This window comes from Dasypus novemcinctus, chromosome 9 (genome assembly GCF_030445035.2).
Source record: "Dasypus novemcinctus isolate mDasNov1 chromosome 9, mDasNov1.1.hap2, whole genome shotgun sequence".
Classification (NCBI taxonomy): Eukaryota; Metazoa; Chordata; class Mammalia; order Cingulata; family Dasypodidae; genus Dasypus; species Dasypus novemcinctus.
In genome coordinates this window covers 127,468,932-127,483,373 of record NC_080681.1, presented here as the reverse complement: position 1 = coordinate 127,483,373, position 14,442 = coordinate 127,468,932, and the positions used below count along the sequence as shown (strand labels likewise).

The window sequence follows — 14,442 nt, the reverse complement described above, 5'->3', positions numbered from 1 at the left end:
AAAGACAGGGGGACATCTATATTCTCCAGGATAAAGTCAGGGAAAAAGCCAGGTCTGGAGCAGTGTGCCTACCAAAAGAGGAAAAAGAATAAATATATCCACATCAGCCTGTATAGCCACAAAGACTCTGGAAGGCTCCACGAGGCCCAGAGGGAGAGGTCCCCTGTGATGCTGCTAAAAGAGCAAGAGCTGGGGCTGGGCAAAGGGGACATCACTCTCCACCACGTTAAACTCTTTTGATACTGTTTGAATTTGAATGTGAATGTTATCACCAATTCAAGAAAAATACCTGACTTTGAAAGGTGGACTGAGAAGAGCTCAAGGCCCCGGGAGCTGATGGCCCACCCAGCACCAAACCTCCCCCTTCCACACACTCCACTCGCTTCCACGGAAATGTTTGACTAGGCCCATGAATTGGGGGCAAGGAATAAATGGGGTGGCTGCATAAGTTGTTTTTAAAACCCTGGTTCCAGGGGTACTTCAAGAGGGAAAATGCTGACAAATTAAGGGTCCAGTCCAATGGAGAGAAAACCTGAAACCCACCTATCTTATAATGTCAAGTTTCTGACTGATGATACCCATATCACAAGATTTTCACCAAGGTCAGGGCTTGGGCAGTGTTTGCGCTGGCACGACTTAACTGGGCTCTGTGGCACAAACGAGGACCGTGGCCACATCTCAAAGGAATGGACAGTCACCCACCCAAACTGATCCACGCTCCCAGCCCGGGCAGACCACCGTGACCCCGCCCTGAACCTCTACACTGTCCTGGCACCCAACTGCCCGCTTCCCCAGAACCCCCTCCAGCCCACTCCCCAGAAGCAGCCGGCGTGAGCCTCACAAAGCAGAGGTGAGAACAGGTCGCTCCCAAGTCAGAACTTTCCAGTGACTCTCTGCTGTACTTGAAGCACAATCCCAATGCGTGGCCATGCTCTCCAAATGCCAAGTGGCACGGCCCTCCCAGCCTCCCGGCCCCATCTCCCGCTATGTGCTTCAGCTCTGCTCCAGCCATGCTCTTCCTCCCAGCCCTCAAGGCCCAGCCCGTCTCTGCCTCTGGGCCTTTGCACTGGGTGTTCCCTGTACCTGGGCACTCTCCCCCCAGATGCCTGCACGGCTTCCTCCTCCAGGTTTCACCTAAGACGACACCCTCCAGAGAACCTCAGGGCAGCCCTCAGGGAGCTCCCCAGCCCCAGGCACTCTGTCCTACTGCCCAGTTTTAGTTTTTTCAGAGCAACAGTCATTATCTGAAATTCTCTTTTGTTCTTGTCTATTTACTTGCCTGTATTCATTGTCCCTGATTTTTTTTTACGTAAATATTGTAAGATTAATTTTAGGAATCAGCTCGTGCACCACGGGGGTTGGCAAGTCTGGATTCATAGGGCAGGCCACAAGTTGGGAACTCCGATGAAGCGTCACTAAATTCCCCAGCAGCAAGCTGGCTGAAGCAGGGTCGAGGTGCTTTCTCAAGGCTGACGTCATCGCGTCCCGCTCTGTGGCCTTCCCGAGGGGATGGGTCTCCTCTCACTGCTGAAGGCAGGCTCCGAGGTGACTCCACACATAATCTTCCCCAGACGTGGTCAACTGACTGATGACCTAAATCCAAGCGCCACCCTCGCAGTAACAGCAAGGCCAGAGCTCATTAACCAAACAGCTGGACTCCCCTCCACGGGCCACCGCCTGGCACACGGTGGCCTCTCAACAGCAATGTGCTGACTCCATGCACCAATCCCCCCGAGCAGCTGAGGGGGACTAGACAGCTGCGCCCAGTTTAGACCCCTGCACCTCCCCTCCCTGCCCACGCAGTCAGCAGGGCTGCCCCATCCCAGGGTTGGCCACAGGACCGAGGCCTGGCCTTTGGGGACCCTGCCTGCTGCCAGGGCCCTGCGGGAGAGGAGGCCCGTTCCCTGGGACCGCGCACGCTGGGAAGGTGGGAGCCTGGGCTCCTGGAGGCCACCTTGGCCACCAGGTGAGGACGTCCTGCCTAAGCATGCAGCCAACCCCCAGGAGAGCAGAGGAGAGCAGGCACAAGGACATCAGAGGGCTGCCACTACACTGTGCAGGCCCCTCGGTTTCCTGGGCACATGCCCCAAAACTCCCTTTTGCTGAAACTACTTTGCGTTGTGTTTCCATCACAGGCAGCAGAAGAATTTCACTCACGGCAGGCCCTCTGGAGGGAGCAGCAGCCGGCAGTTTCCCCGACGTCACACACACCAACGATCCGGGGGCCCTGGCCGCCTCCTTCATGCGCAGCTTCGCAGAGAAGCAGTTGCGAGTGAGCAGCGGCCCCCGACCGCGGCTGGGGGTGCTTCAGCCACCAGGGCCAGAAGCCTCGCCTGCATGTGCTCCTGCTTCCCAAAATGTTTCGTTCCTTCTCACGCTAGCGGTCATGCGGTTCCCTCTACGCGCCGCCTCTGAGAGGAAAGCCAGGTGTGGCAGTGAAGTTCACACGTCACCTTGGCTGGGCAACGGCGTCCAGGTGTCGGGGCGAGCCAGCAGTGGCCTGACGGTTACTGGGCAGGTGTTTCGTGGACGTCCACCATCAGGCAGCGGATGGCGTCGGCAGGGAACAAAGGCTCAGGCGAGCAGGCCCAGCCCACCGGTGAGGGCTGTCGGAAGGAAGAGGTTCCACCTCGACCACGGCCAGCCAGCTTCTCCTGGGGACGTCATCGCAGTTCCCAGCCTGCGGCCTGCCCTGTGGCATTCAATGCGCCCATCCCGTGGTCGCGTAAGCCGATTCCTGTAATAAATCTCGTGGCGTTGACAGCATGTGGGCTGTTTCTTCCCTGGAGAGCCGTGATTAATACACCAGGCTCCCGAGAAGGCTGCGGGGAATGGAACTTACTGGTCCCAGCCAGCTGCATCCCCCGTGCAGAGGAGCGGTCACACGTGCTCAGGGGCGGGAAGCAGGAGATGGAAGCGGGGCTCCTACAGCACGGCAGGTCTGCCCACGAGAACAGTCCTCACCCACAAGGCACGGCTGGGACACTGCACTGGAAATAACCTACAGGCTTTACGGCCAAAGGGGTCACTTTGAGACGCGGTGACCTGTGATGGGCAGCGGCTACTCCAGCTGCTGGGCCAGGCTGTGACCCTCAGGCCAGGCCGAGCCCCTCCACGTTCATCCTCACAAAGCAAAGCCCTCCTTCCTGGCGAAAGCACATCAAGGCTTCAAATTTCGTCCAAATCCAAGTCCACGGTACATCTTGGCCAAACCTAACAAACAGCTCAGCTGCTCATGCTGAGAAAGATCACCATCCAATCCAGAAGGGGACAATGCCCAGGGCAGCCACAAGATGAGCCATGGGGGGCCGGAGGCAGGTGGCCATCGCCACATCAGGGCCAGCCTCGTACTTACGTTCCAGGGGGTCCTGGAGAAGCGGGTGTAGGAGGGCTCTGGGGGTGCCGTGAAACAATCTCAACCTGGAAGACAATACCAGAAAATGCCCCCAGCCATTTGTGCCTTGCTTTTATTCAGCCCCCAAATGCCAATGCTAGTTCTCAGAAGGAAAGCACATCGTATCCCCCACCACCAACTCACTAGAGCTTTCTAAACACTGCACGATCCCATCCCCTGCAGAAAGCAGAGGCAGCTTAGGAAAGCGCCCCCCGCCCCCAGGCACTTGGCACTCATGGCCACACGTGCCAGCACCCATTCGGCCCTGTCCTGACGTAGCACCAGAGCCCAGGAGCTAGGAACCCAGGCCCAGGGGCCCTTCCAGCCTGTCTGTCCAGCAAAGGTGAGGTCTGTGCAGTCCCTGAGGTCACATGTCTGGAGCGCTGGTCTGCCAGCAGGGGCAATTTCACCCCCCAGGGACACGTGGCAGTGCCTGCAGGTGTTTCTGACAGTCATGACTTGAGGGGCGCAGTTCTGGCATCCATGGCAAGAGGCCAGGGATGATGCCTGACACCCACAGATGATGCCTGACACCCCAACGGCGCAGTGCGGAGCGGGAGAAGCCCTCGGCCTAGGCTGAAACCGTGAGGGACGATGCTCCACCCATGCCTGCTGGCTGAATGCCTGCTGCTTCCTGGGCACCTACTTGTGGGAAAAATACTAGTTCCTACTCAAGCAACCCTTGTGAGATGGGACTGTCACCCCTACCGGGTGGATGGGGATATTCGGGGCCAAGAGCTTAACCAACCTGCCTCCAGTCACCGAAGGCGTCAGTGCCGGTGTCAGCACACGAACCCAGCTCCGTCTTGCATCCAAACCCAAGGCCCATGGCCAAAGCAGGCCCGGGCCGGTCTCAGGAACAACCCTCAGTGGCTCAGAAAAGGCAAACCCAGTGAGCGCCCAAAGCAAAAACCCACAGTAGACCATGATGAACACACAACAACATGAGCTGACCAGCTCAAAGCCAGATCCTGTCACCAGAGGATGGGCAGTTAAGTCCCAGAGAAAGCACTGGAAAACTCTGCAGATGGGAAGTCAGGTCCCTACCGTTTGTCCAGAGAAGCTGAAGCAGGAGATTCCGGTTTGTGGCTGAAAATCCGAAGAATTCCAAACCCACAGGACAGTGTCTGTAGGGTGCCATCGCGCCTCCGGCCCTCGGCGACCACTTCCACCACAGCCACGATGTGAGGGTGGTTTAGGGACGTGTGAAAATACACAGGCTGCAAAACAGAAGCAAGGAGGCTGGGACAGGGGGCAGCGGGCTGCTCACAACCTGCAGCGAAGGCAAGGCGGAGAGACTCGGGGAACCACCTCCTGCACCCCAATGACCCCGAGCATCTGGAACTGTCAACCACTCCCCTCAGATCACGCGACAACCCTGCCTGGATGTGGGAGGAAAGAATAAGCACCATAAAATGACTCCCTCGGCGTCAACGTCGGTGGCAGAACTTTTAATTGCCTAGCACCCAGGATGTCAGAAAATTGCTCTGTCCCTGGAACTCTCCAGCCTTGGAATCCCACCACAAAGTGACAAGGGCCACTCAGCAGACCCTCTGGAGAAGACGCTGGGATGTCTGTGCATCCCCCACCCCTCACCAGGCAGGACCAGTTACACCACCCCAAAGACATGCTAAATAAACACATTGCTGAGCCAATTTTATGTTCTGAGTATTACTCAACATGAAAAAGCTTCAGTTACAACTTGCCAACCTTGACTCTAACCCCCTATTTACATGTAGCCGTTATGAAGTTCCAGCTGAACTCATTTTGTTTAAACTAAAAAGGAGCCTTAGGGAAGCAGATGTGGTTCAAGTGATAGAGCTTCTGCCTACCACATGGGAGGACCCGGGTTCAATCCCTGGGCCTCCTGGTGAAAAAGAAGAGAAAGCGTGCCTGTGTGGCAAGCCAGTGCCCATGTGAGTGCCCATGTGGTGAGCCAGTGCCCGCACAAGGGAGTCACGCAGCAAGATGATGACACATCAGAAGAGAGACAAGGGGAGAGTCAATGTGAAGCACAGCCGAAACCAGGAACTGAGGTGGCGCAACTGACAGAGAACCTCTCTCCACATCTCCAGGATCAAATCCCGGGGAATCCTAGAGAAGAGAAAATGAGAAGAAAAGGCAACATAGAAAGGGAAGCGGACTTGGCCCAGTGGTTAGGGCATCCGTCTACCACATGGGAGGTCCGTGGTTCAAACCCCAGGCCTCCTTGACCCGTGTGGAGCCGGCCCATGCGCAGTGCTGATGCGCGCAAGGAGTGCCGTGCCACGCAGGGGTGTCCCCTGTGTAGGGGAGCCCCACGCGCAAGGAGTGCACCCCGTAAGGAGAGCCGCCCAGCGCGAAAGAAAGTGCAGCCTGCCCAGGAATGGTGCCGCACACATGGAGAGCTGACACAACAAGATGATGCAACAAAAAGAAACACAGATTCCCGTGCCGCTGACAACAGAAGCAGACAAAGAAGAAGATGCAGCAAATGGACACAGAGAGCAGACAAGGGAGGTGGGGAGAGGAAGAAATAAATAAATAAATAAATCTTTTTTTAAAAAAGAAGGCAACAAAGACAGCAAAAACAGCAGGGCAGGAGGAGGGGAAGGAGGGAAAATAAATAATCGTTAAAAAAAAAAAGGAGCCTTAGATTTCCTTAGTTCAGAGCACATCATTTTATGACAAAAACTGCCTCGAGTTCATTTCATCACCAGATTTTCTGGAACCCAAGCTGAGGAGATGATACCCCAGCCCATCTTAAAGGTGGTACGTGGGGGGGTTCCCCGTGCGAACGGCCTGACGGTCAGCAGAGGGGCCTCGGCCGGCGGACGCAGGGGCGTGGTGGCAGCCAGCACCTGCTCGGGAATGAAGACGCCCTGGCTCTGGCACCGATCTTCCAGGTCACTACATCAGATGCGGTTGTTTTCACTTAAAACTGACCAAGGTCCCAGGCACAGAGACAGAGAGGGTGCTGCTGCCCCGGCTACTGGTCGAGAGACAGGAGCACCCGAGGGGGCTCGGATGCGGTGCTGTGGGGGAGGGGGCTCCAGACCCAGGGCCTCCTGGCAACTCAACCCTTGGGGACCAAAGATGGGGCAGTCACCACTGAACCCAAAGAGCCATGCCCCAGCCCCCAGGCAGAGAGGCGTAAGGCAGGGCCCAGGCCGGCCCGTGAAGCCTGGGCTAACCCTCCTCTTCCTAATCATTACCACAGTGTCCCCGAGAAAGCGTTCACTGCGATCAGACTGTCAGCCCAGGGTAACAGAGGGACACGTTAAAACATCCGCTGTGAGACAGAAATCATTATTCTATTATCTTTTATTGCAAAATGATGAAATAATGACCACTTACAACTGACAGGTGGTTGGACCAAGAGAGAATTATGTTTCTGTTTCCAAGACTCAAGAATTGTTCTCAAAAAGCCTCACAGTCAGCTGTGTTTGTCATCATCTCACCTGTTATATTTACACCTCTGCACGGCAGTTTCACGAACACAAACGATGGTCCCTTTGGGCAGCAAAACAAACACTGCACACCCTGCCCTGCAGCAGCACCCGCCGCCCGCTCAGCACCACCTGGGCACTGCTCACCAGCAGGCGGGTGGGCAGCTGCTTCCAGCACATCCAGGCTGGAGGCTGTTGCTCTCCCTTCCCCTTATACCCAAAAACAACTGTTGTGAGACCAAAAAAAAGCAGAGCCCCCAACTATTTGTCTCAGCTAGCCCACTCTAGAACCTACAGAACCCATCTTGGAACAGAAGAGTCAGCCACACATCGCGAATGTTTATAGTAGCTTTATTAAGAATTGCCAAAAAAATTGGAAGCAGCCAAGATGCCTTCCCAGGGAGGAAGGGATGAGCTGAAAAGCATGAGTGTCAGCCCCAAAGGGACAGGCAGGGCTCCAGACTGCAGAAGGCTAAGGAAGGCCCCACACTGCCTGAGGCAGGTAGACTACGCGGCAGAAAAGGCGCAACGACAGAGATGGCGAGGGGGGCGGGGCTGATGTGAGCAGGGCACACAGGTCATGCCACCAGGGTGGTGAGACCATTCTGTGTGACTCCGTAATGCTGGAACTCACAGCACAATAAGTGAAGCCTCACCTAAAACTTCAGACTTTGGTCTGAATAGTGCATGGACGGGTTCACTGATGATGGCAAACATACACTCACACCCCAGGTTACTAATGGGGGATCTATGTTTGGGAAAAGGCAAATATATGGTAACTCTGTATTTTCTGCATAATTTTTCTGTAAACCTGTATTTTTGCTGTAAAAATACAGTTTATAAAAAATTTTTAAATTAAAATTTATAAAAAATTTTTAAATTAGAAAGCAACTTGGAGGGACCGGGTCTCCGCAGCGCTGAAGCGGCAGTGGCGTGCTCAGACAGAAGCACTGCCTGGAGGCTGCGGAGTGGAACACCAGGCCCGCTGGCTCCTACGTTTGAAGCCCTTCTAAAGCACGCCCGGACCGTGCCCAGGTGCTGCTGCTGGATAACTCTCGGACACATCTCAAACCCAAGCCCAGAATGACATGCAAAACGCAGAAAAGTCTTCGCTGAGAAATGATACAAAATTTTAAAGAAGCAAAAACTGTGAGAAAGCACAAAGACCCAGAAGTGCCTTGCTGATTACTGGGAAGCGTCGCAGTAAGAGCAGCAGCTTTCTACCAGCACTGAAGACCAGTCCTGCCCCTCCTACAATGAAGCCAGCCCACAGGCACCAGGGGAAGACGCTGAGCTGTGCAGCCTGCAGCGTGACGTGGCCGAGTGCAAAGGCAAGGGTCCAGCGGCTCTGCAGGACGCCGACACAGGAACAGCACCATGCGCCCTTTGAAGACAGTGGGCAAAGAAAGGCTTCTCTCAACTAAAGATGCTACTCAGAAAGAATCCCAAAACAAACCAAAGATCGACTTCAGAAATTTCTTGCCTTCTCTGTGAAAGATGGATTTTGAAAATAAGAAACGTCTAATGCAATTTCTGAAAATAAAGTTTAAAAAAAAAAAAAGCTATTTGGGGGAAGTGGATGTGGCTGAGGCAGTTGAGCACCTGTTTCCCACATGGGAGGTCCCAGGTTCAGTTCCCGGTGTCTCTTAAAAAACAACAAGCAAAACAAACGATAAAACCTTCTCAGATGGACAACCACCATACCAAGAAAGAGAGTCTGCAACTGCAAGCAAGAGAGTCCCATCCATTATCCCTATGGGATCGCAGCACACTCCAATTAGAGGTGGAATGGGCATCACCATTGCAGAATCCTCAGGATTGGGGAATGAACTATGAACTAAAGTAGACTTACTTGTATTCTACTATAGACTCATTGTGATTCTAGCAATGGAAATGGAAATGGAGAAATGGAGGCAGTGGCCACTGGAGGTTCTGAGGGCAGGGAGAGGGAAAACAGGTATAATATGGGAGCATTTTCGGGACTTGAGAATTGTCCTGAATGACACTGCAACAACAGATACAGGCCATTATATCTCTTGCCATAACCTACAGAATCGGGTGGAAGAGAGCGTAAACTACAATGTAAGCTTTAATCCACTCCTAGTGGCAATGCTCCAGAACGTGTTCATCAATTGCAATGGCTGTACCACACCAATGAAGGATGTTGCTAATGTGGGAAAATGTGGGAGGTATGGGGAGCAGGGCCTGTGGGAATCCCCTGAATTTTTTATGGGACATTTGTATTATCAAAGTATCTTTAAAAAAAGAAAAAAGAAAAATCCAACTCAGGGGAGCTGATAGGACCCAGCAGTTGAGTGCTGGCTTCCCACATACAAGGTCTCGGGACACTGGCCTCCAGACCTCAAAATTTTAAAAAAAGCTATTTGGAGCCCAGACGGCTGTTAAAGTGTGTGACTAATCGCTAAGGATGACCGCTCTTTTCCAATAATCAGGTATTGAATTCCCAGTGCATGAACCTAGAAAACCCAATTCAGCCTTTGAGAAGTTCAAAGCCTGAAGGACAGAAGATGAGGTAGGTACAAAAAGGCAAACACTGCTCAGGGACAAACAACTCCTAAGGGCTCTAAGAAAAAGCACCTTAACGATTAAATGCAAATGTGCTTCTGCAGCTTGAGCCTCTGCACTTGAGCCTGCATCCCCCTTGACCAGAAGCATCCCCTGAGGAGCAAAGGCGTGTCTGCTCCGATCACCGTGTACCTGGGAGTCCACTCCACCTGAGCAGCATGTGGACGGGCCAAGCCACAAGGTCCAGCAGCTCTCAGCTGGGCAGACCTGTAGGCACGTCCTTCAGGCTAAGGAAATTTAATTAATGCCAACACAGGCAGGCTTTGAAAGGAAAAACCTATTCCTCAAAGTGAAATTGCATGATTAAAAGTTGAATGCAAGCCCAAAAAATTACCTGTAGGCCAAGGCCACTTGTGCAGGAAGAGATGGGTTTTCATTCATCCCACATCTCTTCAAACTCATCTAGATTTGACAAGCTCTCTCCCTGACAGGATAAACAGATTCATAAATCATGTAGATGCCCCTGTCTTGATGCCGTCAGCTTCAAAAGCCACTGACACCATTTTGCCTCAGGGCCGCGTTTCCATCTTCAACCACGACGACAGAATTGAACGCCTCTACGATGTGCCTTAACGTGACAGCCATGCACGCGCCGGCGTGGCTGCCACTCAGCCTGCCCACATGGGCACGAGGCCTTCTGTCCCAGGAGAAGATGACCTGGGGCCAGGCCAGGGAGGAGCTGAGAGAAGTTCGACCAGTGCTTCCCAAAGAACTTGTTCATAACTAAACCTTTGGTATACTCACTTCAGGAGGGCAAACACTTCCCACTTCGTGTGACTTCCTTCCGCCAGCTCAGCCTGACCCCGGCGTGCAGAACGGCGTCCTCTACGCTCAGCACAGCCCTCCCATCAGGAGACTCAGTGGTTGGGAGCTCCCCTCAGGGAAGCTTAGGGTCTCTAATTCCAAAGTCAGAAGCTTCCAGGCTTCTCCCGGTGGAGCTCACCATTACCCACAGGGACTCAACCCAGCGACCAAGACGGCCTCCCACCACGACAAATAAGCCAGCCTCAAATGGCCACAGCGCAGGGATGGGGGGACCCTCAGCCTTGGCCAAAATCGTTATGGACAAGCCGTCCGCTGGGCATGCCTGGCCCTGCGCAGATCCTGGCCTAGAGCAGAGGCTCCACGGTGCCTGCTGCTTGAACGGCTGCTGCTTACTGGGCACCTGCTGATGGTGAAAATACTACTGCTTCATACTCAAGCCACCCCAACAAGATGGGGTTATTATCCCCACTGGACGGATGCGTGAACTGAGGGCCAGGAGTTTAGCCAACTCGCCCAGGATCACCCTGGGAGTCAGGGACGGGGCAGCAGGCTAATCCAGCTCCCTCCTCATCCAACTCCGTGCCAAGAGCCTCGTTCCAATCAAGATGGCAGACGCACTCATGTCAGGGCTCTGTCCTCACACAGAAGCTTTAAATAACCAGCAAGATCTGGCAGAAAGATCTTTCTCAAAGCGCCAGAAAACAGATAAAGCTTTTGAGTATAGTAGAGGGCGAGCACCGAATCAAGAAAAAGGCCACTTAAAAGCAGGAGGACCTCATGGTGCCCTGGCTAGCTCTGTCCCCACCCCTTCTGTGCAGGTCCCAGCGCAGGTCCCCGGTCCCAGTTCCAGGGGCACAGAGTGGTGCTCGTGCACATGCTGGGAGCATGGATGGATGGCCCAATCTGTCTGGTGGTGGCCTGAGGGATGCACTGCTCTACAAGGTGCCTGTGGGTAGAAGGTGGCTCACCGAGCTTCCCTACAGGACACTGTGGGAGAGCAGTCAAGTGGCTGCCTGGGGAGAGGCCCTGCCAGCTGTAGGGTACAGTGGGACACTGAGGAAACTGCTTCCTAGGGAAGAGGGACATCTAGAACCTTGTAACACGGGAACTCCTAGGGCCACACGCACACATGTGCACACGGGCCCAGAGAGCAGCAGAGGCCCCTGGGCTTTGGTCGGGCTGCTCTGTAAACTCTGTATGACGAGCCCTGGAGAACAGCGTACCCACACGGCAATCTGCAGACCGGGAAGGGCGTTATCCTTATTTTCTCCTTTTTGGTTGTTGTTTGTTAGCTCATAGCATTCAAGGAAAGCTCTGTCACAGCACTAGCTGGATACAAGCTTAAGGAGCAAATGCCTCAGAGTCTAAATTCCAGAAATAACATATTAAAATATCGAATGCCCAGGTTTCAACAAAAGATTACAAAATGTGCAAGGAAACAGGAAGTGATGGCCCAGGTGAAAGAGACGATTAAAACTTTAGAAAACACCAATGAAGAGGACCAGATCTGGAACATACCTAAGACTTATCAAAAACAGTCCTAATTATGCTTAAAGAGCCAAAGGAAAACATGGACAAAGAACTAAAGAAAATCAGGAAAACAATAAATGAAACAAAGAGAATATCAATAAAGGACAGAAATTATGAAAAGAAACCAAAGAGTAATAAAAATCACCTAGAGGGGTTCACCAGCAGAATGAACCTGGAAGAAGAATGAATCAGTGAACTTGAAGGCAAGACAGGTGAAATCCTTCAGTCTGAGGAGCAGAAGGAAGACAGAAGGAAGGAAAGTGGACAGAGCCTGAGGAAGCTGGGATGCCAAGAAGCATAAAAATATACACAATGTGAGGGTCCCCAAAGGAGAAGAGAGAAAGGAGCAGAGAGAATATTCAAAGAAATTAGGGCTGAAAACTTGCCAAATTTAACAAAAGCCATTAATATATACCATTTGAGATGCTCCACAAACTCCAAACAAGATAAATCCAAAGAGACCCATGCCATGGCAAAGTAAAATAAAACTGTTAAATGCCAAAGATATGAAGAGAGAATTCGGAAAGCTGCAAGAGAGAAGCAACATGTCACTTAAAAAGAAGCCTCAATAACAATTACGGGACACTGTAGATCCCCCCAGGGCCCACTGGATGGAACGTGAGAGAGTCTGGGCTATGATGTGGACCATTGACTATGGGGTGCAGTGATGCTCAGAGATGAACTTACCAGGTGCAATGGATGTGTCATGATGATGGGTGAGAGTGTTGCTGTGGGGGGAGTGAGGGGCGGGGGCGGTGGGGTTGAATGGGACCTCATATTTTTCATAATGTAATTTAAAAAAATAAATAAATAATTAAAAAACAAAAGAAAACAAAAAAAAAACACAGAGAAAAAAAAAAAAAAAGAAGCCTCAATAAGACTAAGTGCCAATTTCTCATCAGAAACCATGGAGGCAAGAAAACCAGTGGAATGACATATTTAACAGGCTGAAAGCAAAACACTGCCAAGCGAGAATTCTACATCCAGCAAACCTGTCTTTCAAACACAAGGGCAGGATCAGGACATTCCCAGGTAAAAGCTGAGGTGTTCATCACCACTAGACCGGCCCTACGAGAGATGCTGAAGAGAATTCTGCTGGGTGAAAGGAAAAGAGACAAGAGACTGAGGAAATAATGATCTCCAGTAAGGATAAAGGCATGGATAAATATAAATGCCAGAACTATTGTATGTTTGGTATGTTTGCTGTGTAACTCCACTTTTTACTTCCTAAAAGGATTCCTAAAAGGATCCGAAAGGCAAGTGCATAAAACGTAATGAGAAATCAGTGGTTTGAGACTCAAAGTATAAACATGTAATTTGTAACAAGAACTACATAAAGGAGGGGGAAGGAGGGGTGTGGGAAAGAGTTTGTACAAGCACACCTCGATTTACTGCGCATCGCTTTATTGTGTTTAGCTGGCGCTGCATTTTTCACGAATTGAAGGTTTGTGGCAACCCTGTACCAAGCAAGTCTGTCAGCACCATTTTTCCAACAGCATTGCTCACTTTGTGTCTCAGTGTCACATTTTGGTAATTTTCACAATACTTCAAACTTTTTCACTATTATTACATCTGTTACGGTGATCTGTGGTCAGTGGTCTTTGATGTTTCTATTGTAAATGTTTTGGGGCACCACGAACCGCGTCCATGTAAGGCGGAAAATTTAATCGTGTGTGTTCTGACCATTCCACCTACCAGCTGTTCTCCAGTCCCTCTCCCTCTCCTCGAGCCTCCCTATTGCCTGAGATGCGACAGTACTGAGATTAGGCCAATTAATAACCCTACACTGGCCTCTAAGTGTTCAAGTGAAAGGAGGAGTCACACGTCTCTCCCTCTAAATCAAAAGCTAGGCATGATCAAGCTCAGTGAGGAAGGCATGGCGAACGCCAAGAGGGGCCAAAGGCAAGGTTCTTACACCGGCTAGCCACGTTGTGGATGCGAAGGCAAGTTTCTTGATGGAAATTAAAAGTGCTATTCCAACAAACACATGAACAATTAGAAAGTGAGACAGCCTTATGCCAATATGGTTTTAGTGGTCTGGACAGAAGATCAAACCAGACACAGCCTTCCCTTAAGCCAAAGCCTCAGCCAGAACAAGGCCATAACTGTCTTCAATTGTGAAGGCTGAGAGAGTGAAGAAGCTGCAGAAGGAAAGTCTGAAGTTAGAGGTTGGTTCATGAGGTTTAAGGAAAGAAGCCACCTCTGTAACATCAAAGTGCAAGGTGAAGCAGCGAGTGCTGATGTAGAAGCTGCAGCAAGTTATCCAGAAGATATAGCTAAGATACTTAATGAATGTGGCTACACTAAACAAGGATTTCAGTGTAGATGAAACAGCCCTCTATTGGAAGAGGATGCCATCTAGGACTTTCAGAGCTAGAGAGGAGAAGTCAATACCTGGCTTTAGAGCTTCAAAGGACAGGCTGACTCCCTTGTTAGGAGCTGATGCAGCCGGTGACTTCACATTGAAGTCAGTGCTCCTTTACCATTCAGAAAGTCCAAGGGCCTTGAGAATGATGCTGAATCTACCACGCCTCTGCACTACAAATGGAACAACACAGCCTTGGTGACTTCACATCATTTACAACATGGTTCAAGACCACAGTTCTTCTTGCGTTCGTGTTTCTATTTTTTCTTTCCAAATATTCTTTTCATAAGAATTATAAAAGGCCAAATCATCTTTTTCTACAAACTGTCTTTTTTTAAACAAATGATTTGCTTTTAATTACAAATACTGTGTAA

The 14,442-nt window shown here is 51.4% G+C and overlaps 1 protein-coding gene across 42 annotated transcripts in view; it reads right to left on the bottom strand.

Annotated features, from left to right (window-relative positions):
- Nucleotides 1–14,442, bottom strand: part of NPHP4 (nephrocystin 4) — a 167,644-nt gene that overhangs the window by 134,363 nt on the left and 18,839 nt on the right. For 28 of the 42 annotated variants that reach the window (XR_011649774.1, XR_011649780.1, XR_011649775.1 and 25 more), the window contains exons 4-5: nucleotides 4,442–4,614; nucleotides 3,356–3,420 (exon numbers count right to left, since the gene is read on the bottom strand). Coding sequence is in view for 24 of the 42 variants with exons in the window: in XM_058304571.2 (XP_058160554.1) it covers nucleotides 3,356–3,420; nucleotides 4,442–4,614 (238 nt within the window). In the remaining 18 variants the exon portion in view is untranslated. The remainder of the gene's footprint in view (nucleotides 1–3,355; nucleotides 3,421–4,441; nucleotides 4,615–14,442) is intronic. The other 14 variants (XR_011649781.1, XM_071217817.1, XM_071217811.1 and 11 more) reach the window with 1 other exon arrangement.